This window comes from Dromaius novaehollandiae, chromosome 3, assembly GCF_036370855.1.
Source record: "Dromaius novaehollandiae isolate bDroNov1 chromosome 3, bDroNov1.hap1, whole genome shotgun sequence".
In the NCBI taxonomy this organism is placed as follows: Eukaryota; Metazoa; Chordata; class Aves; order Casuariiformes; family Dromaiidae; genus Dromaius; species Dromaius novaehollandiae.
The window spans coordinates 41,790,511-41,816,351 of NC_088100.1; the positions used below are offsets into that span (position 1 = coordinate 41,790,511).

At 35.3% G+C, this 25,841-nt stretch overlaps 1 protein-coding gene across 7 annotated transcripts in view; it reads right to left on the minus strand.

The window, feature by feature from the left end:
- Nucleotides 1-884: 884 nt before the first annotated feature.
- Nucleotides 885-25,841, minus strand: part of MAP3K7 (mitogen-activated protein kinase kinase kinase 7) — a 50,220-nt gene continuing 25,263 nt past the window's right edge. For 4 of the 7 annotated variants that reach the window (XM_064508787.1, XM_026093419.2, XM_026093421.2 and 1 more), the window contains 6 exons: nucleotides 23,846-23,926; nucleotides 16,409-16,476; nucleotides 9,553-9,661; nucleotides 6,704-6,765; nucleotides 6,035-6,150; nucleotides 885-3,923 (listed from right to left, as the gene is read on the minus strand). In XM_064508787.1, coding sequence (XP_064364857.1) covers nucleotides 3,743-3,923; nucleotides 6,035-6,150; nucleotides 6,704-6,765; nucleotides 9,553-9,661; nucleotides 16,409-16,476; nucleotides 23,846-23,926 — 617 coding nt within the window. In that variant the 3' untranslated portion in view covers nucleotides 885-3,742. The remainder of the gene's footprint in view (nucleotides 3,924-6,034; nucleotides 6,151-6,703; nucleotides 6,766-9,552; nucleotides 9,662-16,408; nucleotides 16,477-23,845; nucleotides 23,927-25,841) is intronic. The other 3 variants (XM_064508788.1, XM_064508790.1, XM_064508789.1) reach the window with 3 other exon arrangements.

Genomic DNA, 25,841 nt, shown 5'->3' on the forward strand with positions numbered 1-25,841 from the left:
CACATCCGTATTTATCTTTCTTTCTGGAACTTCATCCTCACAGTGTTAAACCACTACTTCATCTAGTGACGTCTGTAAAGTAAATAAAGCTAACTTCAGAAAGCTTACTTGCCTCAGCTCAGCAGAATTTGGAAATAAAATTTTTTTATAAACTCTCATTTTATATAGGCATTTGGCTATACCTATACAAATGCACACACAACAGTGTGTGTATACATACACATATGCTTATTTTCATAAGATTCTCTTCTTCAACCAGTTCGGTATGGGGGAACTTCCATTCTGAAGAGTCAAGTGTGCTGCACCCTTCTGTGCCCTTATTCTTTTAAATTTGCCTGCAAGTTTGAGCAGGGCACCTGAAGTGCCTGAGTTGGTCAAAGGCACTCAGAACAGATTTGAAGTAAATTTTGCATTCTTCATAGGCAGGGAGATAATTAACAGGGTATAACTGCTGGGAGTACGTCAATGGAAACTCTCAAACAACGGAGTATATAAGGAATAAAACAGAGAAGTTACGGGGAATGGAATTTGTCCAAACTGAACAATGAAAGAAGAGAACTTATTTTTTGGCAGACCATCAATACTAACGATGTGGCATTCTTAAAATGTCTTGATATCCAGTTATGACCAGGACTATGCACCCAGTGCTCTACTCGGGCACACAGGAAGGGAAGAGCTAATCAGAGAAGAATTTTCTTTCGATGGCGGGAACAACTGCATGATGATGAGCCACCACCCAACGTGGGATTCCATCACCAATCAAGGATGCCCTGGCACATGCTAGGGCATTACATGCTTGTTGAAATCTCTCAGCTTTTATTAATTAGATTCCTGATAAATGTAATAAAACCCTGTAGCAGAAAGCCACACTGCTCATTCCTGAATCATATGAAATCATTCACCACTTTATGTACAAGTTTTGAATTACAATCTTCAACTTCTCATCAAAGAAAGCCTAAAAAAAGCGTTTTTGGTAGAACTGCACAGTATACAGAAGCATACTTTCAATTACACATTATCTTACACAACACATACTTTAACAAAAAGCAGAGCCTGTTACCTTTTTGAGAAGGCAGTGCCTAGACAAAACTAGGTGTTTCACCTCCATGATCAGAGCAATGGCTTTAACTAGACATAAGAGGACATGAAAAATTTCCTGCACGCTCCAAAATAGTTTAACAGAAAAATAAAAGTACATTTGTAAACAACTTTAAAACAAGAGCCTTATGAAAATGACAGAAGTCACTAGAAAGATAAGCTGCTAAACTCTGCTTAGCACAAATTGCTATATTCTACCTTTGTAGCTTTTTATGATATACAATTTTGCCCACACAGAACACCCCACTGAAAAATCAGGGCAAATTATTTAATTTTTGGTGGAATTAAGAAAGGGATAATTTGAAGGCAAAAGGTGAAACTCCAAATTCCCTTTGTACACCGTAAGAACAGCAATACAACCTAACTGTTGAATGGGGCCGAGTTCAACAGGGTATAGTAGTACAGTACTTATTTTACAATCTGAGACCCTTTTTAATGTAAACTTTGAAAAGTCATAAGCGACTGTTAGAAATGACTTTTGTATTATGTACCATAAAGTTAGCATTGCATTCACTTCCATTATTCAAATTTGCCATTAAGTGACCTTTCACACATAATACTGATTCACTTTAAGCATATCTGTTTTATGAGAAAGCAAACCACAAAAAACTGTCCTGGGAAATGATTTTGTGTATGTAATTATCAACCATGCATCTGAAGTCAAGCATTAGTACTTACGTTGCTCTACTTCAAGCTTAAACATATGTTAAGCAAGCTGCTGAACACTGGCTGTGTCCATTTTGGTAGATGGACAGATGTATGCAAACAGCAATGCTTTGGATAACTTGTGCTATTCCTAATACTAGAGTTATTTTCTCTGCCAATTACATTTTGCTATAAATATGTGTGCCCTTAAGTTGATCCCGATATCAGTTTCGGCTAACTAATCAAATTATCTGCTAAGGTTTTGGGAATGATAACCCTTCCTTTATTTAAATAAAATGAGGGAAGGGTTTTAAACTTCCAAAGCTTTGCCAACAATAGATTTATTTTCAAGACAGAATGACACTATTCAGTAAACTGTGCTTCATCTTTGTTGTTCACACATAAGCACAATATTATTAATGTTTACTTTCAAGTAGGCAGGAAGGGGAAGAGAAAATACTGTGAGATCTTTACCATTAATATTTTACCAAGCTCTGCTCATGGGCTCCTATGAACAATCATTCATTTTATATAAGCATAAATCAAAATTTAGATTATCCCTATTTTGAGGACTCAGCAGCTAAATTTCAATTTTCTATTTTCCTTTTGCAAAATAGTGTTATTAAAACCCCATCCACAAATAAGTATGCCAAGAGCTTATGCAAGGAATAATTTCTCATTATATTTATAAGTGCCTCATTTTTGTACCAGCTAAAAGTTAATTCATAATCCAAATAATCAATCTGCAATGTAAACAAGTAGTTATTTTCTCCCACGTTATAATGGTAAATAACAATACCAATCATTACATATTCTGCTTCAGTTCATTAAGTGCAATTCTTCAGTCACAAAGGCAGCAGGCATTCTGTGATGGGCTTGCTTTGAACTATGTTCAAATGAGTGGAATAACTGAGATTCCTGATGGAGATCTAAGCCATTTCCCTCATTTTCTTAATAGTTTCCGCTATTTGCATACTCAAGTCCGTTTCATAATTCATTATTTAAAATAAATGCACCTCCCCACACCCTTCTCTCCCTATCCAAAACAAACTTATTTACATTTATTGTAAATATTTTTCAGCAAATAAGTTGTAAGAAAAATCCAATAAATGATATTAAGGCAATCAGTTTATAAAAACTTGCCTTTCTCAACTTCCTTCCAAAGACACTAAAAAGACAAAAGCTTCAAAGGTTTAAAACACACTTTCGCATATTTCTGATTCTTTCTCTCATTTATCCAAGAGACCAACTTTGCCCAGTGAATCACCTCCACAACTTCTGCCCAGTAACCAGATGAAACTACATACTATTCCCCCCAAGAAAGTAAAGAAAATACAGCCTTTTACTTCAAATATTTTATGAATGCAAGATTACAGGAAACATATTAGTCAAAATGCAGGGCTATCAAGCACTGAACCAAGGATGCTGGCATCAGTTTGACTACCATTTTGCATGTGGAAAAAAATACACTACGTCTACAGGTAAAAGGCATCACTAATGCATCATGAATTACTCTGGTCAGCCAACATCATCTCTGCAGCTTGGTGCATGTTTAAATCCTGAAAATAACTGCTATTGTAAATCTGTTTGAGATGAAACACTAGAACAAAACCATTCTTAAACAGGAAAGTTTTTGTTTTGCTCTTATCGAGGTAACACCAAAAACTAAGTACAAGATCTTACAATTTAGCAGCCACTTTAACACTTGTTAGGCTAGCCTTCACACAAGGAGCATGCATACAGCCACTGTTTACTGTACTTGCTTTAAGTTGCAGGCTGTTGATTCAAGTCACTGTCACTGTTTTCTCACCTTAATTGATTAACCTGTTGAACTGAATGTCCACCATAGGAAAAGGAAAATTAAATGATGTTATAAGTGTAGCAGACAAATACAGACCACACCAAGAAGCTAACACTCATGAGTTCTCATAATAAGGGATAATAAAAAAAAAAGTCAGTCTTTTCTGTGCATATTTTTCATTCAAAAGGTCCCAGGGAATCATGATGTGCCTGGCCGTTTCTGTTGCTGATTTCTGATGACCTCTAATTGTTTTTTGCATTGCTGATAGTAAGTTGAGAGACTTTTGTTTTCATCTAACAGCTTTTTATGTTCTTGTACCAGACGGGATGTATTTTGCTGGTCTTTTTCATCCTGGTCCAGTTCTGCTATTAGTTCTTGTCTATAGTTAAAAAACAAAACAAAACATAAAAAAAGGCTTTGTCATATATATTCTATTCACACTTGCGTGCAGACAACTTCACATGTTTAAATCATTACTTGATTATCAGTTAATTCATGGGCTGGTGATATTTTGTGCAAAGAAATTAGAAAAAAAATCTTATTCTTTGCTTGTAGTCTGAAGAAAAGTGCTCTTTCAAATAAAATCCACATATAAGCTTTAAAATAGCTGCAAACCACAGCCTCAGTCTCTAAAATTATCCTTTTTATAATGGCTTTCAGATGCAATTCTACAGGTTACATTATAGCACCTAAGGATCCAAGTAGAAATTCATAAATACACTCAACTTTAATTTTGCTTAACCACATGTATATTTAAAAACTTAAAACTCCAACTTAAAAGGCAGAACTACAATAATTCTGTTAACTTTTCAGTGAAACACTTTTTTATTTGGAGCTGAACTTTTTAAAGTTCAGTGGAAAGCAGTATCAGGCAGATTATTTTTACAACTATCATTTCAGCTAATTTATGCAACAAATATTGAGTATGTTTTTAGTAGCTATTTTTAGGGAAACAAATTGTCTACTTCTATATCTTTTAATTTCAATAAAGCGATGATGTTGCAGTTCTGTTTCTTCATAAATTGCTCTTTACCAGCAACATTTGACAGAACATTTAAAGAATGCTTTCATACTTGCAGCTATCTCAAAAATTTTGTTATGATTTCATTATGTGAATGTTCAAAGCTGCAGTAAAATGATTCTGTGCCGAACATATTCTCACAGCCTAAGTTCCTAAGTTCTGCTAGAGCAGAAGTTGTTTGACTTGTGGAAAGAGCACTGCAGAAACTTTGGTAACTTTTCACTGAAACATTGTTTTGTATTTGGAGCTTTTTAAAAAAGTCAAAAGGAGAATGAGGCAGATTATTTCCAAAATAGTCGTTCCAGTTAATTTATGCAGTAAGCATTCAGTATGTTTTTAGTAACTATTCTAGGGGAACAAACACACTGATAAACTTGCTAAAAATTATCCTACAAAACTGTTGTAGCAAACAGAACGAAGTTTGTTTTACCATTTGTTTATGAGGTGACAAGACAACAAGCTGCCAACAACATTTTAGTAACAAAATAGTAGAGAAGAAAATTAATCATGTTAATTAATTGTTGCCATATGGTTTGTATTACAGTTAAGGAAAACTTACTAATTCAACCTTTACAGAGTAATTAACTATCTCAAACAGCATTAAATACACTAGTTATCACTTCAGATAATACTACTTTTTTGTTTAACACATAAGGGCAACTACATTCTGACTAAGAAAAACCACTTGGGAGAAATGTGCGCTCAGACTTTCTGGAAAGAAAAAGGAGGAACCTGAAGTTAGAGAAGTTACAGTACTGAAAAATACACTCATTTTTACTTAACTTACTGATCTTCTGATTCAGCAATAGCTTTGGCCCCTATCCAACAATACATGCAAGCACTTGCCTAACATATATATGTATACAGTCCTACTAAGATTAAAAAGATGATTTCTAGTCCACAGGGGTAAGAAGGTATGTAATGGCTTTTAAATACTAAGGTCTAAACCCTTGGTAGAAAAACACAGGACACACGTTGATATTACTGTTTTGCATTTGCATGTGATCGACAAAAGCCAGATATAAGGTAAAGATTAACTGCCGAATAAATGACACTGAGATATTAGCCGCAATTCTATAATGTATTATCTAAATGATTATCTACAAATTATAATGGTAATCTTTTACTGGACAGTGTGTGAAATAAAATTACAAGGTTCTTTAACGGAAGAGCTCTTTTACTTGAGATGATGTAAACACTACTGGTATGTTACATACACAAATGTGACGCATGCTTTAAAGCAGGACTCATCCAAAAGGAAAATCCTGATGGCGATCAGAACTTTCAATTACCTGCTCTGAATATATCATCCATGGTGAGGAGCTCAGTATTTCCAAGATTAAGTCTACAAAACAATTATGCTATACAAAATGTTACATCAGAAAGCCAGAAAGAATGCTCTCAGATAAATAATTTAGGGTAGAAGAAACATACAGAAGAACAGAAAAGGTTCAAAACATTTCACTTACTTCCTCTGCAACAGCAATGCAATTTCTGTCTGAACTTTCATATACTCTTGTGCCATTTTACAGTGCTGTTCAAACACAGCCATAGATTCTTTGGAGTTTGGGCATGGTGCTAGAGGCTGAAAATAAATCAGACATGTTAAAAACTAATCAACTGATATCCTAATACATAGTGTGTTAGAATGTGTCTGTAATATATTTGTATCAACTTTTAGAAACTTGTAAGCTTTTAAAAATAAGTGTTAAACCATGCCCTGGAAAATTTTACAGCACTGATGTCAAAGTTGACTCACACCTCAAACCTGCAGTTATTAATCTAAATCTTTGTTACAAGGAATAATAATAAGAGTAGTGTTTGATCACACACAGAAAAAATAAAGTGAATACCGAAGTATGACCTAGTAACACCCAAGTAAACAATGTCTTATTTTGACAGTCAAACTCAGATTTCATTTGGTTTTAGGGATCGTATTTCCCAGGGCTTGTTTTTAACAGCTTGATCAAATCTGAGTCAACCAATCTCAGATTACGTAATATTTTTTTTTTAGCTTTGGTAAAAGATTAGACAGGATATAAACACAGGTAAACATGTGCCATTCTATATTGCAGCTCACAATTCATGCATTAAAATGTAATACAAAAAAAGTATCTAATAAAGCATATATCTATTACCTGTAACTGATGATCTAATGTAAGATATGCCATTGGGATGGAGTTATCTGACCCATTGGTCTCTGTAACAATATCAAGAAAATTTTAATATAGCTTCAAAATGAATTAATCTGATTTTTAAAGGACACAAAAAAATACTGAAACATTTCACAAATATATACAATCTGAATGTGGAAAGGCAAATGGAAATATCAGTGTTCCAAATCCAAGGCAGATGACTTCATTAGTTTTTCTGATAATGTTAAATGAGAACCTCAAATGTATGGTCTATCACACCAAGAAGAAATAAAGATTAATGTTAATTCTACGTTTCTAGAAGCCATGTAACAGCACACTGATTTAAGAAAAATACTATTTCTGTACAGTTTGCAATCTTGTTCTCTGTTTATAAAAACAAAAAAAAAATTGCCATTCCATTCTTGTTTATGAAGGATCAGCCAGCCAGCCCGTGCATCTAATGATTTTAAAATTAGAAGCTATGCAAACCAGCTCTGCCAAAATAAAATAAGCACAAACCCCTGCTCAGTTTTGAGACCTACTCCCTGTGAGGATTGTAAATATCATCCTCACAACATGCTCTAGGGCATCTTCTTTGCTCCGTAGAGATATTTTGTGGGTTGCAAGGAACCCAATAACCAATCCATCTCCTGGGCCTGGCTGCTCTCTTCTTACACTGCAGTTCCACCGGGTTTCTCTAGCTCTTTCATTCCAGATATAACATGTTTCTGAATTACAGATCTTATCTTTTGGTAACCCAGAATCTGGGGAGCACAAGGTTACTGTTAAGCTTAAAGAAACACAGGAGTAAAGATACATTAAGAAACTACTGATTTCATAGCTGCATTACTTCTACCAGGGGATCATATGGAGGAGGTGGGGAAAAAAAAGGGGCTGCTTACCCATACCCCAAAAGCACCTGCCACACAGTAGTCGTGGTAGAGAAACTAAGGTGTTGCCCTCAAAGACTACGCTATCTCCAAGAGCAGCTTCAAAAGGAAACAGAAATAAGAGGGTGGGAATGGAGAAACAGTGGTTAAGTGTATGTTTGTAAGGAAACTGGAAGGTGGTAGAGAAAAAACCTAAAACCAGAGACTTAATCACCACAATGTCTTAAATCAGAACAACATAAAAGTCCTTGCCTACATTAGACAATTGCCATATATGGCATACTGCTACAGAAAAGGAATTACTGCAATGTTTCAAATACATCAAGACATGCAAAATACTTCAGATTACATTTTTGAGCATTTCAGGTCTGTATCACAGAACTGTAACTTCTCCTGTGATTGTCCAGATTTGACCTTGTCCTCCTTTTATCATTTTGTTTCATTAATTTAATAGTGTTCTCCCTTTTACAAAAAACAGAAATTATTTCTCTGTTCAGAAATGAAAAACAATCCTTTGTTTATGGACTGCATAAACCTAATTTGAAAAAACACATGCATGGCATGTTCTGCATTTATCTAGGTATAGGTGAGGCATTTTTGTGTGGAAGAAAGTTGCCAGAGTAGCAGATCTGACTTTTAATCTAGTTCTGTGCTGCATTTAAGGCCAAAGATTTGGGACACGCTGCCTTTGCAGTGGCACAGTATCGGCAGCTCTCAGTTCCCAATGAACTACTGATTCAACTCACGCGTAAGAGCTTGCCTCCGTGTGAGGCAGCAATTCTTGTAAGTGCGCACTGCCTAAAGGGGCTCAGAACCTAAGCTGCACAAATAAGGGCTCAGGGTGGGCTGCGGCAGAGGGCAAGGGGTTTGGGAATTACGTGTTACAAGGCAGAGAGTGTGATTACGAAAAGTGAAAATGGACAGAAAGAAGGAAGTGTGGAAGAAAAATACAAGAGGATGTTCTCCTCCCACTGAAACAGGGGAAAAAAAAAGCACATATCTTACATACAGGATCACCTTATATTTGCTTAATATATGCTGGGGCAAAATCGGTTGATATGGGAATTGTCATTTTGCAGTTGGTTTACAGGAAAAGAATGACGGAGTCTCATCAGCCCAAAGATGAAACAGATCATCAGCGAAAGATTTCAGAATTTAAGGCACTGCAAAGTATCAGCTAGAGACTAACATACACATTTTCATAGCAAAAACGTAATTCTTATTTATACTCTAAAAAGGAATTTGTAGGGATCATTGCTTTAATGCAGTCTAGTATCAATCCTTTTCATAATGATGTGCATTATGACTTTTAAAATTGAATTCAACTATTAAATTACATTTGCTCTTAAGCATATTTCATAACATAACAGTGATGCAAATTTCATGACAAAACAGTGACGGAAAAGCATTTGTATTTACAACAATTTTGTAAACACACTACTTATATTAATTCATTTCAAAACAATTATTTGTGTGCACATATTTTGCATAAGCAAAATTACAACACACAAAAACAAAATTAACGTATTCTAGCTCATACTCACCTAAGTAGCACTTCATTCCAGAAGTCAGAGCAATGAAAGCTTTAACTGTGCATTCACAATACAAACGCACAAGACTAAAATGCTGCAAGATGTCTATTCCCCTCACTCCCAACAACACACTGTAGCCAAAAACCGATTGTCAAAGATCTGCACTAAATAGTAGCATCACTATATATGAACAATAATTTGTTATAGGCAAAATATTGAAGCGTTTATGTAACTTAATATAACCTACATTAAAAATTCTTATATTCAGTGTGCAAAACAAAGCCATAATTTTATAATTTAATTTAAGCAGTACTAAAACAGACTGGCACTTTCACTGCTTACTTTTATTAGTGTCTGTGTACACAGCAAAATCAAAGAAATATTTCTTACTTTTTACAGACTAAAAGTGAACTAACAAACAAAGTATTACCTGCATCATCAGGCGTCCATGGGTTACGAGCTGGCTTTTCAGAGGTTGGTCCCGAGGTAGTGATCATTCTCACACTAGGACTAGATGACCTACTGCTGTTTCTACTCTCCTGAAATGATAAAAGACGACAAACTGAACAATCTTCTTTTGACTGTCACTGTCATTTTAAAGTGTTCATTTTACATAACAGCACTAAAACGACAAACATGAAGAAACCTGAACCTACATTCCCCACAATGTAGTGGCGGGGGGAGGGGTAGGTGTAAAAACCTAAAAGCCTTTTACTCTGAAAGCTTTTCAAATAGCTTGATAAACTTTACATGCATTACAGGGATAATTTCACCCTCATTTCTACTCAATCTTTACCACATAAAAAGAAACGGATATGACTTTTCTATTCAGCATAAGGAAAAGCAATGTTGAACAATGACATTACATCTAATCATTTTCACAACTGTTCAGTAAAACCTATCAGTTCTGTAACATAAGGAAGGAATAAAGTTCATTTCCAATGCTAATCAATAAATGGCACTGCATTCAACTAAAGGCAGTAAAGTTTTGTAATTCTGTACTAGAATGCAATGTATTAAAACTACAGGTTTTGTTATGATTCCTGTGTTGACTCAGATGTTGTATGATTCATCTTCGGAAAACAAGAAAAAATGCTTAACCAAAAAGGAACAATGAATCAAAGCAAGAAAATTAGAAAATGAGGAAAAATTCTCCCTTTAATTAAAAACTAAAACAAAATTCTGTAGGAACTTCTTCCACACACAACCTGACTTCTCAAATCCTTTTGTTTCCCCAAGCACAGACTCTAATACACTAGACTTTGTTATTTTACCTAGCTTCTCTTTCAGAATTCTTATTCACAATAGATATTCTTATATTTTGTACACCTCTCACTGACATAAAATTAACATGGCAGAAGACTTTGATTAAAGACCTTGCCCCTCAAGTTTTTCAGGAAAAACTGTAGTCAAGAGAAGAGATGCTGTTAAAACACAACTATTTTGAGAATGGTGTGTTTACCATGAAATGATTTATTATTATTATTATTAAGTGAAGTACTCAAATAAACATTATCTGGAAGCTGGATTTCTTTGTGGCTCCAGTTTCCAAATATCTTAACTTTGATTTTTAGAAGCAAAGACTTCAGTCAGTCAAGTAACAATCCAAAGAGTAACAAGACTCTACACACCAAAATATCCATTTTTTTCAACTACATTAGAATATGTTTCTCCTATAATTGCTTCAGTTTAAGAGGCTAGGAAAACACACAATTCAACTGCACACGAGACCTATAACAGTAAATGACCATACTTTCTAAAATAAAACATCTTTATAAGAATAATAATTTAAATCTACTGGGTAAAACAGAGAAGACAGAAACATGGCTCAATTATTCCCTTTTCAGAGCTTTCAAAACTGTTTAAAAAGCAAACCTTATTTTGCAGCAGTTAACACTATTCCCATGCCAATGTTGAACATTTTAGTCTTGCTTACTTATGCAATGACAAAATGTTTGCAAACATAAGGTGTTCCACTTCAGCACATATAATTCTTAATTATAAAAGAGAAATGATGTTAATAAATAGAATTTACTTATATACTTGTTTCAGCGATTTAATCCTCTCAAATGAGTTCAGTCTTCAGTTGTTAAGGAAACTCATACATGTGAGTGCATTCTATGCTGTCAAGGGAAATACGCGTATTCATAAATATAGACAGTAAATAACAAGAAACTCCATGAGAACAAAGGAATTGCCAAACTGGGACAGCAATGTATCCATTAGCCTTGTATTCTTTCTTTGACAGAGCCACTGCAAACAGTATCAAGAGAAGTAATTTCATTTTTATTAACCATTTAATGTTTTATTTTAGAAGTCAGAAACAGGGCAATATCCTATCAGTATTCCATAGAAATTTCCAGATGGGATGATATTAACTATCAGGACAACTGCATTAGTTATTTTGAAGAAGCTTTTGTTGCAAAGTCTTTGCTGACATGAGGAAGATCTGTTAACTGTTTACTGCCAGCGTGATCAGATGTGAATGATAAAGACACTTAGTTGATGTGAAAGATCATAAGATTGAGCAAGCATATTTAACAGTGCACAGTAATGGATATCAATTGTTTCCTTTAAGAGAAAAAAAATTAGTTGAATATCTATAGCTGATAGCAAAGGGGACCTGAAAAGTACTCTAGCTGAAGTAACTTAGCAAAAACATGTTGTACTAGACTGTTTGCTGAACTACATCATTTTGTTCCATTCACAGAATAAGACCATTTCCTTGATCATATTATTTAGATAAAAATACCAAAGGATTCTTATGTGAAGCACATTTATGTAACATCACAAAACCTAAGGGAAGTTGCCCAAACCAACCAGCTGTTTGGTTATCATGTTTGAGTTTGTGTGTTGAGCCAGATGCTTTAGGCCTCCTGGAGTCCCACCAGGCTGCAGTCATCTCCCCTGACGTCAGCCCCTCTGACAGCCAAGCCCCGGCTATTCCTCAGCAAACAGTTTCTTTTATCCTTTCATGGATATCTTTTCATCCTTGCTTCCTCCAGATATCTCCATATCCTCAACAGACCCTTTGCAGAACACTCACCTGGCAAGCACTATGTGTTAACACTTCATTTCTTTAGCTTCCAGTAATAGTCAAAACACAAGTTTTATGTAGGTTATAAAACTCAAGTTAACCTCTAGTGCAGCTAACATAAAAAGGTTTTGAGAGACGAGAGAATGGGCTAGGCAAAATAAACATACTTCCCTTTCTCCATTTTCTCATCCTTTGTGAATATCCTTTAGGCGTAAGACAGAGTCCTCTTAGGAACTCCAGGATTTCCCAACTCCCCCTTCTACATGTAGTCTTGCTTCTGGAAGCATGAAGTCTTCCGTCACCTTCCCACTGTCTCAGAAATTACTGATTAAAACCCTTTTGCTTTATTTCCTTTGTCAGGGTACTCACTGATCATTTTTGCCAGGTCACCAAACCCATGTTACGATGTCGGCTTCTTAGTTTCCATCTCTCAAAGACATACAGTCCTGAGAACCTGGCTTGCTCTAGCAAATAATTCCCCCCTCTGCCTAAGAAAAGTACTATTTTTCCATGTATAATTTAAATAGGTAACCAAATTAAAAATGAAAAAATCCAACCCCATTGCTACTAGCCCTGCCTTCACATCTTCTGTGGATTTTATTTTCCTATGAAAGAGGAGAAGAAAAAAAGTGCATCTGTGACCAATTGCATAATCTCACTGACAGAATGATTCATCTATATAATATCAGATTCCACAAATTATCTCACTTAACTTGCATGCATGTGGGCACGTACATAAAGACCTTGCTTCTCCACTGTTCAATACAGTACATGGTTTTCTTTAATATACTATATATTGTTCCACCTCAAAATAAACTGTAAGAGTTATTAAGGTCCAGCACCAGTTGTTAAAAAAAATTCATCAATTTAAGAGAGATGGTTTTGATATCAAGATAGTCCTGTGAAGGATGACATACCAAAAAATCCCCAATAAAAAAATACATAGGCAAGGACATGGATATCTTACTAACCATCTGACTGCAACCTACAATTCTTTCAGGATTATGCCAAGTATGTTTTCAATCTATTTATATGAAATATCAGATTCTGGGAAGTTGATTCTATCCAGTTTAAACAGCAGGATAGCTGTGTTCATCAAGTCACTGGAAGTTTTCATGGCTGCAGTTTGGAGCCTGCACATTTACTTCTGTGTTACCGAAGTGTGTAGGCGAGAGAAGTAGTGTAACCAGAGAGATAGAGGACAGTTCTGTGACGTTTTAGAACATGTACAGGCAAGTGAGAAGGTAGATGAATCACTTCAGTGGAAAATAACGTTTTACATGGAAAAATGAGTATCACAATATACAGATGGAAACAGATGGAACCAGTACTTGATGGTAGAGAAAGGGTAGTTTCAGCGCTACTTGGGTCACTTGGAATAAGGTTCCGTCTAAGGTCACCAAGCACTACAGAAATCTGTAAAAAACTGGACTTAATGCATATACATATTTTAAACACTGAGCTTCTCCAGGACGGCCGATCCAATGGTTGAAAACCAACTGGCCTAGTACATTTTTCTATCTAAGTTCTTGATGTAAAAGTAAAAGCTGAGTAGTACAATCATCTGCAAAGCACTGTCACTGTCTGTTGATAATTTCAGTAAGAATCCTGGAAAATAGAAGATGCCTCAGGTCTCAGAACACAATAAAAATAGTAGTCACAAACCAACCAAAGAAGTCCATGTACAAAATACAGTTCTTTATTTTTAGCCACTCCCCACCTATGGTGGCTAGAAATGAGATTACTACTTCTTTTGTGTGTCTCTAACTTCTCTTGGAGCCATTTTACCTTATACAAATAACATTTGGCAAGTCACAAATGGGGCTGCTAACTCTTGTAATAGTATACAGATAAGAATAATCTTTTCCCAGGTAAGCACCCAACCACTGGTGTACTGGTCATGAAGTCCAGTGTTTCTCTCCACCTGAACAAAAATTCCATTCTGAATTGGAAAAACCCTCTCGATAATGCCAGCTGTAACAGAATAATTTTATACTGACACATTGGCAACTTCCAGAAAAACACATTTAATAAAAATATTTCTGATCACCTTTAGTAACCGGCATTTCAGTGAAATGGTGTAAAAAAACCAACAAAAAAACCCCTCAGCAATCATTAAATTTTGAGCTGGATAGCGGCTTAAAAGGACAACGTGCAAAAAGGGAAGCACACAGTGCTATGGCAGATCAGTGAAGAAGGCTATGCGGAAGAGTGGGTGTAAGAGAGACTGGAATGCAGAGATGAAGGATGTTTGCAATGAAGAGAGGGAGGGGGCAGGAGATTTTCACATTAGAAAGGATAACCTATATATGGTATGGTACATATGGGGAGATATGATAAACTGACCAGAGCTAAGCTAGTTACAGATGAAATTTTTCGGCTTGGCCTCTGATTATATGGATAGCAGCTCAAGATTTTTAATAAAAATTCAGGGGAAGGAGGTCCAGAACTACAGAAACTTATAAAAAGGAACTCTGAACCTTAGAAACCAGGTCTTTTGCCATAATACATTGTGATTGCTTTTTTTAAATTGTTTTCTGATTTTTTAAAATATATGTATCACTAGTTAAAAGCTGTTTCAGCACTTTTCTACCTCTTCTTACAACAAAAAGCAAAGTGTGAAAATTCGTTATTTATTTATACAGGTCGTGCATGAATGTCCTCCAAAGTACATTTTTCATGCCTGTTAAAATATGTTGTTTCCCAGATATTATCACGGTGTTTCCAAAACTGTATAAGGCAAAAGAAGGAAACTGTAGATTTCCAATATGTAGGATATCATAAGCAGGGAAGTAAAATATGATACTTATAACACTAAAGAGCATCATCAGAAAATGGTAAGGTAAACAGAAGTTTTCTGTGTCCTCCTGGTGACAAGCATAATTTAGCTAGAAGATCTATACAAGTAGCAGAGCAGCTTTCAAAGAAAGGTTCTGTAAGAGTTATTAAGATTTAAAGTAAATGCTGAAATTATATAATATTTTCAAATATTAATCATTCATTAAAATGAACAGAATTGAAAATTTTGTTAAAAAAGCTACACTTAAATATATTTATAGAGTAAACAGTGGAATTTGGTATAACTGATAGGCTGTCAATTTTTTTTCCAAGCTTGCCTAATTTTTGTTCTACAGTTAAATGAATAGGCTAATCTAGTTCTTTATTAAATTTTGCACTCATTTCTTTCTAAAAACCTGCCTTCTTTAAAGATATGATAATGTATTTAAGAATCATTCCATTATTTTCTGATAGATGTACATAGTAAGCTGGACTAATAATATCTGGGGTTTGATGAGGTTTCTGTGGCTACCACGCTCCACGAAATTAAAGGAGGATCAAATGTTAATCTCCCTGATAACTACACGCCCCTAAAATTACCACCTATTTTAGTTTATTACAGTAGGATGTTTAATATGGAAACCTGATTAACCTGATGAATACGCTAAGCATTTTTCCACATCCAAATAATAACAGGGATCTCAAAATTGCTAATTCACACTAATGACCAAATATCCTCTATGAGTTACTGAAACAGTCAAGGTAGCGATTGAACGACAAAATAAACACAATCAAATGAAACATTAGCTGTACTTTTCACCTTTAAGATGTCTGTAGTTAATTTAAATTTTACACAGTATACTGCTGTGTCTGTTACCATGGCACTTAAGATACCAGATACAAAGCTATGTTATTATAAAATATCTTATTGAGAGTGATTTTTTGTACTGAATGATAGCACCCTCCTGTACACCTTTTTGAAGAAACTGAATTGATACTACTAGAAGTCACTTTTCAGGGTTCAGAGATCAATATTATAAATTCATTATTTATGGACATGCTTTTTGTTTTTATGCAAAAAGTGAATGCACTTATGCATAAATGCTTCAGCCAATAAGTAGTAATTACAACTGTTTTCTACATACAGAGAGGTGGAAAAGCCTTTCCTGCATTACATCTGCCTTAAGCCATACTGAGTGGCTATATACAAACTACTTGTATACAAAAGGGATATATGCTGCATGTGAGCTACACAGGTAATGCTTCTCATCTAGAATCTCATTCATAGACTACCCCATGGACCCTAATTTAAATGCAATACAAACGACGCTCCATTCTGTCAAGCTAACAGATCCCAGGTCATCCACATCATTTCTACATAAGTATCAAAGGTGAAGATTCACAGAGCAGCTTCCCTGTACGGACTCACTGTGGGCTTTATTGAAAGATAAAGACGACAGAAAGCTTTTACCTGACTGGATTCTGTTCCAGCAACACTGAGATCTTGAATGGATCTGCGCCTCTGCTGTCCGTTTCCTGCTGGGAAAAAAACAAAACAAAACAAACGAGTGAAATCTACTCAGCGCAAAATAAGAAGGGTGCTACTGTAGGAGAGGAGCTTGGAATTTGTACAAATCCACAGAGAGAAAGTGAGAGAGGGGGAGAGAGAGAGACAGCTGCAGAATTTTAACTCAAAACATGCTGGCCTGTCAAGAAAAAGTATACCCTAATACAATAACCACTCCTACCACATGAACAGCTTCTGCACTCTACTCCACCATCTTCTGTCACATGTATTTGACCAGGCTTAGTACTCGGGGCAGGAGCTGATGACGACATCTATTTCAAGTGCGTTACGTTATGGGGATTTCTAAAAGCTAGACTGCTAAGATAACACGCTGCCAGCTCTAACCTGTTACTCTTCGGTATGCTTAAGAAACATAGCAAGGACTTCTGCCTGTGTTAAGCTCCCCTCACTAAAATTAATTAAGAAGTGAAAGCACTTTCTTCTGGTCAAAGTGAAAGCTCTTTCTCTTCTTCACATGAACACAAATGTGCCCTAAACTACGTCCTATGCCCATGCTCTAAAAAGCGTGAAAAGGAGACTGTTCAGCTAAATCGCATCTTGCTATCGACCTACTGAGCACAATGCTGTAATCTTTTCCTCTTCTCCTTCCACCTGTTAGCAATTATCCACTAGTGACAGCTATAGAAAACAGTTTAAATTGTAACACTGACACTCAATGGCATTTCCAGGAAACCAAGTCTCCTTAAAAATAAAGCAGATTATGCAACAGAATCTCCCTAGCCACTTTGATTTTTATTGCTGTGATTGTTTATATTGTCTCTTGAGAGCAGGTCAGCTGTCCAAAAGGAAACACCAAAACACCCTGAGTAACAGCTGACAGTGCTCAAAATTCTTGATCTTAGATCTGCATTACGTAACTTTTCTACTAGCGGGTAGCATTCGAAACACGTACTACAGCAGTTGTAGCCCCTAGCCCCCACAGTACTCAACAATCAGCACAACTCACTCGGCTATGTCTTGTAACAGGCATCTAATTTAACTTCTTAGATATTTCTTTTTCAGTATCATTTTGATATTACTGCACAGCCTTTCTTGATAGATGTTTTGATTCACAGCAACTACTACTAAAATGTAAAACTATTTACCTAACATTAATCCATACTTTTTAAAAGAAACATAACTTAAAATCCTAAATATCAGTTACTATTGCACATAGAAACACGTTATCACAAAGCAGCAATACAAAATTGTGTCACTTTACCAGTCTGTCATGACATTTGATATTCTAAAATCTCTACAAATTACTACGAGAAACAAGCATAACAGAAAACTGAGAAAGATCCTAGACTGGGAATATATTCTTTGCTCTGACTATAAGTGAATCTGAACTGCAGCTTTTCTGCAGCCTTGATGTTTTGCTTCTGAAATTCAGAGAATGTAGGTACTTACCTAAGTCACAATGATTATACTGTGTTTAATACTTCTTCATGAAGATATGAGAGATCATATAAATGACAAAGGTATGTCAAAATTTTTGAATTTGTTCATTTTAAAATAACTACCTGACCCTTTAAAAACAAGAATATGCATTTAATACAATTATGTACTATAGGGACTTCAGCTGACTGCCATAGTTCATCTCAATACTCAAGATATGGACGATCCACCCATGACTGACACAACAATTACGTGCACATTTCATTCAAGAACACCGTTCTAAAATTAGCCCAGCTGAAATAAGCTTGCAAAAATATCTGAAATTCTCATTTCAGATTAGCAACATTTGTGAATTTAAAGAACCCGGCACATGTGTTGCTGAAGTATTAGATCATGGTTGCCAAAAAGTTAAAATAATCAGGGTGGGGTGCAAGAAGGAAAAGAAAATGCTTTTGGGGAAAAAAGAGGGGCCAAAACTATTGCGTTGTAATAAATGAACACCTTAAATGAAAAATCTTCAAGTTCGTAGCATGAGGGAAGAGCAAGCTCTACTAGGCAATGCCATTTGAATTAGTGTAACTACTGCAGACATCTGGCAAATAGTTTAGACAAAGCAGAAACAGACTACAAATCAACAAATACTTATTGCTCCAGATTCAAGATTAATTTCAATTGAAAAATATCATATACAACATGAAATCTTTATTTGAAATTATTATTTCTACTTCTCTACGCTTTCCCTGTGTGGTTTTGATCTTGTTCTTACCTCTATATCCATTTAAAACTTTATTTTTCCTCTTTGTAAGAACTATAATATTTATAATATTTTTAAATGCAAAAAAAAAAAACAACCCCAAAAAACAAAAAAAACCCCAGAACAGTAGCCATATGTAATATACAGATGCACCATGTCAGGATTTCAACAGTTTTTAGAATTTAAGATTACAAATCAACAGGCATCCAATTACACATTTGTTTTGAAATGACAGCTTTAATAAAAAGAGTACTGAATGCCTGATCACCATCTGAAGTCAAGGAAAAACTTTTTTTTTCCAATGCAGTTCTAAAAAAAGGCTAAAATGAGCTAAGGAAAACATATTGAAATAGAAATATACTCTGCAAAATCATATGCCATTTATGGTTCAAATGCTTACTGTAACCTACTTCAGGAAGTTCAAAAGACTGAGAGTATCTGCAGACTCATGCTTTCAGCTTTTCTCAACATACCTATCTTGCGGGCGAGAGGTACAATTACTGGAATGTCCAAGCTATGTTCTGCTTAATGACACTGGAAGGGTACAGTGAAAGTGGAGCAACAGAAAAAAAAAGCTAAGGACAGGTAGGGAGGAGAGTAGAAAGGAAGAGGCGAGACACAGAGGAAAGCATTACTCCTTGAAATGTCTAGGAGTTGAAAATCAAGAGAAACAATAAGGCACTCATTAGGGTCTTATATGAGTTTGATGCTGCAAAGCATTACCTGTAGATGGTAACTTCAAATGTATTGATATGAAAATATTTGAACTGCTAAGGTATATGTTCTCTTCCACTCATTTCCTTTGTTCTATTTTACTTTTCCTTTCCGCATTTTCCTTTTTTTCATCCTCCAGCTCTTTCTTCCTTTTCTCACAATATATTCTCTTCCTTCTTGCATTACTCTCATTTCACTCCCTGTCTTCCCCCAGCTTACTCCCTCTTAGCTGCTTCAAGATTCTCACATTAATCTTTCCCCATAAACATCACAAACATACCTCCTGGCCTCAAAAACAAACTGCTTTCACAAATACAGTCACTGCTTGTTCTCCTCTCACTAAAATAATAATATATTGTTTGCATCCCTTCAGCCAAAGTACAAACTCACGCTCCCTCTTCTAGCTCTTCTGTTCTCTCATTCAGATTCCCTCTTACTCCCCTCTTTTTTGATTTTGTGCTTGAGAATCTTCCTCTTGGTTCCTCCTTGATCATGTTCTCCCTTTCTTACTCATACACAGCGTTCTTAAGTCCCTTCTCCTTAGCCACCAAGAAGATTGTAAGAATAAACCTCACTTAGGCTGTAGCATGGTCAGTGAATGTAGTAGTGTCAGAAGACAAAAAGGATGACATTTTAAAGAAATGAAGACATTGATCTTGATTCCAGAAGAATGAAGTGATCCGGGGAGACAAGGGTGGGATTTCTGGCTTATACTGGTTTTAAAAGTGTATAGAAAAATTACAGACTGAAGCATATATAATTCTTAAACACTTTCTAAAGATACTCAGCAAAATGGCTCTATCTTGAGTAATCATTTTTGCAGTGTCAATGCTATAAAAATCCTACAACTCTGTGTGGTACAAAGTTTTAGATGACAAGATTACAGAGACAAATGCATACATGCTACATGCGTGAAATGTAATGTTGCTAGTGAAAAAAAGACTACTTTCAGATATCCTTGCTAGATGTTGCTTGACTGGTTTGCATCCAAAAAGCATTCTGTGTATCTTTTGTGATCATATTACAAACTGTATTTACATTTTTTTCTTTAAACATGTAGCGATTTAAGCCTTCGGTGGTTCCTAGGTATTTTTTTTTCTTTTTTTTTTAACATGTATTTATATATAAAATAAAATGTTGGTCTGTATTATCTATGCTATAGAAGAAAGGGATACCTCACTTGGCTATCTGGTTGCACATTATAACCACTGAAAGGTCATCTACCAAACTGTTAGACTAAAAAGGAATTGGCTGATCCATTCTTTAGTGTTTAAGTTTTGTATACTAGTCTCAAAACATAGCATCATAAATAAAAGAAAGTTCAATTCATACTTATTTAAAGAAAGTATTTAGAAAGAACAGCAAATATATATTGAGAATTTCTACTCCTGAAAACATATTACCTTGAACTAATAAAAATTTACTTTTTACACCCTAAGTAGCATAATCAGCGCACAGATGAAAAGCAGCCAGGGTAGCGTATTACGGAGAACAATGATAGCAGATGTAGCACTCAGACTTCGAAAATAGCCCTACCCCAAAGCAGCTGACTCATGGGAACATGCCTGCGTGCTGCCCTGCGCCCTCACACAAGCAGCTGCTTTGCCATGTGCTCTGCAGAACTGCACGCAGCGGCAGCGGCCGCTGCCAGTGTTCACGCTGCTCCAGGGGCCGTGGCAACAACGCGGGGAGCAAGGTGCCGAGGAGCCGGGTACAGGGCAGAAAAGCGGGTAATGGGGCAGGAGCTAGGCCGGGTCCTGGTTTGGGGATGTTGAAAGTGTAATTAGAAAGGGGAAAGTGTTTAAAGAGGCCAGAATTGAAGGCTATATGCTAAGACAGTAGGGAAAAGAATGAGGTGGCAAATAGGTACATTATATTGTCTTAAGAGCAAGAAGTTTTTGAGAAACACTGCTTTAAGTATATAGATACATAGATATAGTTACTTTGCTGTGCAGATAATCACATACCTTTCATATAATGATTAAGCTCTACTTTAAGAATATGAAATGTTCTTTTTTTCTGGCCCTGTGATTTGTCCTGGAAAGCTGCTCTGACAGCTAGAAATCTTTTAGTTTACAACCCAGACTTAAATGCAGACAATTTACATCTTTTTTCCTTAGTGCCAATACTGTCTTTTAGCTTAAGTAGTTCTCTTCCTAGTCTTTACCTGCAGATTCATTTATAGAAAATAATTATTCATTTCTCAGCTTTCATTTTGTGGGCTTAAAAAAGACACACTCTTAGTTTCTTCCTCATATTCTCCATACCATCCTAGCAGCTCTTCTTGCTATTATGTCGGAGTGCAATTATGTTTCTTTTATATGGCTGACCAGAATAGTTTATAGCATTCCAGATCAGACCACCAAGGGCTTATACAACAGCATTAATTGTTTATTTGTTTTGTTTTTTTAAAAAAATCTCTCCCGGAAAGAGACCGCTGGCAATGAATCCTAAGATTTCACATACCTTCTTTTTCTACAATGACATCGAATGAGTGATTTATTCTACCTTGGATTCGTTTGCATGCATATACTATTGTCCTTTGCAATCATTTCCACTAACAAACTCTCATCTTAAGGGGATTGTTGCTACTAGTCTTTCAGGGTAAAATTCAGGGTCATACACTACTTCTATTGTTTTTCAGTCACAATACAATTCATCCTATGTGATACCCCCTCTTCTTTATTAACAGCAGCTCCTGATAAAGCATTAACAGCAAACTTCATTGGCACTCATTTAAGGCTTAAATTCCTTAAGAGTAACCTGTGAGAAAATCAGTGCATGTGCTTGCTCCAATTCTATACACTCTTCTAATTCTACAGGTTGATATTTCTTGTTTATCTATCCCAAATTCACCTTCAAATTCTTATTTTAAGTTCAATTAATAATTGAAACTGTCCAGATGAAGGGTATCTGCTTGAGTTCCTTTGCCTAAATAAGACAGACCTCAAAAAAGGTATCAGATATGTTTGGCACAATCTATTTTGAGAAAACTAGGTGGTATTAAGTTTCATTGACCTTTTTATGTTTAATTTTTCTTCTCTAAAAGTCTCTAGGTTTTTTTAAAGCCTCGTGTACTGTTATAGGCAGACAAACAGAGTAACAGGTGCCCAAGTAACCTCTAGGGTGTATTTGCCATGCTCCCATCACTTACTGACAAGGCCAAGCTTGACTGATCTCTTCAGAATGTGGCTTCGCTTTCTCTTTTCTCGCTCTCTCAAGATTTCCTACATGTCATGGAAGGCCAGGACTGTTTGAAAATACAGTAGAAAGCTATACCGGTACAATTTCTTGCTGCTTCATTAGTCTCAATGCAGAAGAGGTTTTGTTTTCACTGAGAGTGCTGTACTTCTTTGGTTGCTACTTTTTGCCATTCTGCGTTCTTATATATGATCTTCAATAAAGTTATTAGAAAAAAACTTCTTGTGCAATGCTGTATCTTTTGCATTCAACTTTGAAATACAAAAAAACCTGTTTCAGTTTTAATACCTGATATTTTTATCACTGGGTAATAGCATACAAAGAAATTTACTAAGATTCACATATGATCTCAAGATTTACACGGAAGCTTCATCAGATGACACATTTAGAGTACGGGTCCATAGTTTTTAATGATCTCCTGGTTAGCAACAGATACTGTTACCGGCAGCTCCTGACTCTGACAAATCGTTTTGAAGTGACTTGCATACCACTAATGGTGCACCTCTCACAGTTTGGGACTGATTATACTTATTTTTAGGCTTTGAGAAGTATGAAATGAAAGAGATAAATCCATTTTGATTGCAAAAAAGAAGCAGGAAAGGAAAAGATATATTTCTAATTAAATTGAGACTTGGGATAGATGAGAGTTATTCATTAGAGTTCCAATTGAAATTACTGGCTATGGTGCTGATTATCCTGATTTTCTTCCTGTCAGAAGCCTATCCTAATAATTTTAGTTTGCATTAACTTAAACAGAGTGGGAATACTTCAGGCAAACAAACTTTAGCTCTAGAAGATTGTAGCTGAATATAAAAATTACAGAGATTAAGCTCCAATCTTGTTTAATCTCAAGTATCACATGGATTTGAAGTTCTGTACATAATGTACAGAAAGACTTAAGTCTTTTGTTCTACTAAAATACTAAAAAAATGGTTGCTCAAACCCTAAAGAGATCAGGGCAAGATAATTATCTGGGCAGGAATTTTTCAATTTAAGTCCATTTTCACTAAAGATAAGGTTTTATAATAAAATACTGCATATATACTTTCGCTGCATAGTAAGAATCTAACATCAGAATCATAGAGAAAAAAAACCTTTACTGATAAAAAGCACCAAGAGATCATGCTTCTCCTTACAGAGAGAGACATCATGAAAAGTTTTATCAGGATATCTCTAGCTCTGCCCTAGAGCAGCTGGAGCAAAAAGTATTTTTAGCAGTCTGATCATTATTCCAGCATCTTAACCAATAGACCCGTTCACCTGGTCTGCGATACCTGGTATGATGATCTCAGGGACATCCAGAATGTTGCCAAATGAAGCAGTTTTACGGTGGCCTCGTTTAGGCTTGGAAAAGGCTGAAAAAATACACATATACAATACACATGCAAAACACTAAAATGGCAATAGCAAAATTACTGAATTCCTAATATTGCATTTTTCATAAATTTTGTTAAACTATTGTTCATGCAGAAAATGTCATGCAGAATAAACTGCGTTGCCTTCCACTCATGCTTACAAATAGTAAAGCAACTGTTAAAAAGCAAAAATGCAGAACTAGCCATCAATACAACAACGTGTAATTAGTTATAGTTAGCAACACAAAAGTCAAACACAGAAAGCAGCATGGCAACAAAGAAGGGAAAAACCAAATGTAGTTATCCAAACAGGGAATAAATTAAATTATTTCAGGTCACCTGTATATTCAGAATAGATAAATATTCTTGATTCCTTAAACTTGTATTATACTTCCTCTTTAGTGTCAGGCACACACTATTTACAAACAAGACTGCTAGTTGGATCTTTTGTTTCCTTGAATCATCATTTCCTGTTAAGCAAAAACTAATCTGTCTCTAAATTATGCTTAGTGTTCTATCAGATTTGATAATCATTCCTGCCTTCTATTCTTTTGTTCTACTACTGATTATTTTTTGTTTTGAAAACAGGATATCACCACCAACCTTTCCATTTTTGAATGACATTCAAGAAACATTATATACTTTGGAATAAAATCTAACTGTTAGGAACTATATAATCTTTTTTTTTTCTTTTTTTTTTAAAACACTATTTGGAGAAAATTATAAATATATCTCCCTAATGTAGTGTTGAAGCATGTCCACCTCAAACTTGCTATCTAATATTAAGATTTGTTCTTAAGCTTAATCTAAAAATAGATGAAACAAGAAGATAAATAATTCTTAACTCGACTTATTTACTCTTAACAACAGCCCGATCTCACCCCAGCCACAATTTTTTTTCAGGTTCACAGCATATCATCTCTGTCACACAGATTAAAGGCAAAAAACTAAACCAGTGCTGTTTCAGCTTTTTTTAAAAAAAGGTCAGATGGGTTTGGTCTCATCTCCAGTAGACCACTACTGCCCAAAGTATTTTTTTTTTGATAACCAGTATATCAAATATATCTATTTGTTGCAAGAAAAAGAAACCCTGCAGTAATAACAAAAATCTTAAAATATTCTGAAATAATAATTACTATTCAAAACAATCTACTTATGAAAGACAAACCAGGAAAATTAAAAACCTCACACAATGTAGGGTCAGAGTTATCTTCACTAATGTCAAAAACCTGCAGTGACTTTATAGTGTCAGAGACCAAAGTGAGTCCTGACAAATTTAAAAATAAAAACAACATGTTATTATCATCAGGTAAGTACACAGCTGCCTTCTGTGTTAGGAAACCTTCAGAGGTATTCAGGGTGAGAAGTGATACACAGTCATCCAGTCAAATATTGACAGTACAGAAAACAAAACATAGAGTAAGGCCTTAAAATAAAAACATTAATGTAAAAACTGTTCAGGGCAAGATAGTATTATCTCAAGAGTATCTTCAGTATTTAGTAAAACAGGATCCTGGAGTAATTATAATACAATAAAGAACAAAAATCAAATTGTTATGATGCAGAAGATAGCCAAAAAAGAATGCATATTTCCTTATTAATTATGGTTACTCAGTTACCCTAATTCTAAGATTGGTGGAGAGATACTAGATGAACTAAATAAACCTGGACTAACCAAGGTAATTTTGTCTCATTATTTAAATCTATGGTTATGTGCCATAAGGAAGAGTTTTACATATGAAACTTAAACCTGAAGTTTGCACAGATTAATAAACAGTATCTTTGATAAAGAGAAGAGACAAGAAAATGTTTGTCAGGTATACAGATTTTTATTAATTTGCTTTTCTGGGAAAAATAAAGATTGTTTTCACCATTAGATTACGTATTTATACTTACACATAAACTCCAATTCACT